General features: G+C 35.0%; 1 protein-coding gene across 1 annotated transcript in view; it reads left to right on the top strand.

Annotated features, from left to right (window-relative positions):
• LOC123015850 (JNK-interacting protein 1) overlaps positions 1-1759 on the top strand; it is an 11122-nt gene that overhangs the window by 4558 nt on the left and 4805 nt on the right. Inside the window, exons 3-4 of the mRNA XM_044415876.1 lie at positions 441-827; positions 878-1158. Of these exons, the coding sequence (XP_044271811.1) occupies positions 441-827; positions 878-1158 (668 nt within the window). The remainder of the gene's footprint in view (positions 1-440; positions 828-877; positions 1159-1759) is intronic.

The following is a 1759-nucleotide window of genomic DNA, read 5'->3' as shown; positions in this document are numbered from 1 at the left end:
AAAGATTTTCCAAATTAAGGGGACTTTCAAATTATTATAAATTGGTATTTAAAGATTGCAAGATTTTAAGATTCTTCTGTAGATTCTATTTTAGACTTAGGATTTTAAGTAACAAAGTTTTAAAAACAAATTTCTAAACCAGTTTCTTAATTAGAAATATTAGACAAACTACTAACTGAAATTCTTAGAGTTAGTTTTAGTTTTAGCTTCAATAATGAAAAAAAACTGCAAATTTGTCTCAAAAACTTGTTTGACTATGACACTGCTAAGACATTTCTTTTGATAGTTTTCTAACCTTTTTGGGAACAACCTTTTTCACACTATGTAAATTTGACAATTTTGTTTTTGACAATTTGCGTTTTTTGCACTTTTATGTGTTTACAAATTGTCAAACGTCAATTTTACATTATTTTACAAATAATTTTGGAAATATTTTGCAGCTTCTGTGGTCAGTATGTACAATGCACAATACCACGCATCTCGCGAAATGTCTCTCGCAGACGAATTAGGCACTTCAGGGGGCAGTGGACCAAGCTCAATCTTAGTATTAAAATGCGGATATCTCTGGGACACAGATTCCCCCGACTCGGATCGCCTTATAACAGACGCCGACAGTGGCCACAGCACAGCCCATTCTCCCACGGGAACCGATGGTTTCAAATCCATGTCACCCATCATGGGCATATCTTATTATAACGACGTCGAAATGCTTGAAGCCACCCATCGAGGACTCCACAAATTCGTGCCGAGACACGACGACGAAATCGAGGTCGAAATTGGGGACCCGATTTACGTGCAAAAGGAAGCCGACGATCTGTGGTCTGAAGGTAACTTTCAAATTAACTGTGGGTTGCGATAAAATTGGTTATTTCTTTAGGGGTTAATTTGAGGACGGGAAGAATGGGGATTTTCCCTTCTGCTTATGCAGTAGACTGTGATTACAGCGATTGGGACTCATCGTGTGAGCATGGGAGGAGGGAGAGGTATTTGTTGGGGTATTTGGGGTCGGTGGAGACTTTAGCACATAAGGGGACGTCGGTGGTTTGTCAAGCTGTGAGGAGAGTTATCGGGAATTCGGGAAGCGATCCAGATTCGCAACCATGCATTCTTGAAGTTTCCGATCAAGGCCTGAGGATGGTGGATAGGAGGAAACGAAACGTTAGTATTTGATCCCAATTAATAGCTAGTAATTAATTTAATAATAGTAGTTTATTTTACAAATAAATTGTTTATAAGTAGTAATTTGAAATGTGTAAAATGTAATTATTGCATTTTTTATCTGCCATTGGTGTTTTTAACAAATTGCGTGTGGCAAAACCCGAATTTGGGAGTAAATTCTAAGAGTTAGAGATGCAATTGTAGCTTCAAAATTATAAACATTCTAAAATTTGAGTTTTCTAGAAATGAAATCTGAAATATCAATCTAAAAATGTCTAAAAATTCGAAGGTTCGCAAGATTTCAAGATTCTTCTTCATATTCTGTTGAATCAGTAGGATTCTAGATTGTTTTCTAGAATTCTCATATTTTGTAAATTCGAGATTTCAAAAATAATTTAGAATTCTACAAGGTCAACATAAAGTCGTAGACCTTTTTGGCGTTTAACGAAAGTTTTGAAACCTCTAAAAAACTGCAAATCTCTACGTCTCAAAAACTTGTAGAAATTAAGAATTCTGATAGTTTTAAATTTGACTTTAGCTTTTATATATCCTAAAATTTGAGCACTCTATATTAAGTTTTTGGAATATAAATTTAGAAATA

The sequence above is a fragment of the Tribolium madens genome, unplaced genomic scaffold (assembly GCF_015345945.1).
Source record: "Tribolium madens isolate multiple individuals breed KSU strain unplaced genomic scaffold, Tmad_KSU_1.1 Scaffold_11;HRSCAF=98;Tcas5.2_LG3b, whole genome shotgun sequence".
Lineage (NCBI taxonomy): Eukaryota > Metazoa > Arthropoda > Insecta > Coleoptera > Tenebrionidae > Tribolium > Tribolium madens.
This window is presented reverse-complemented; position numbering and strand designations above follow the sequence as displayed.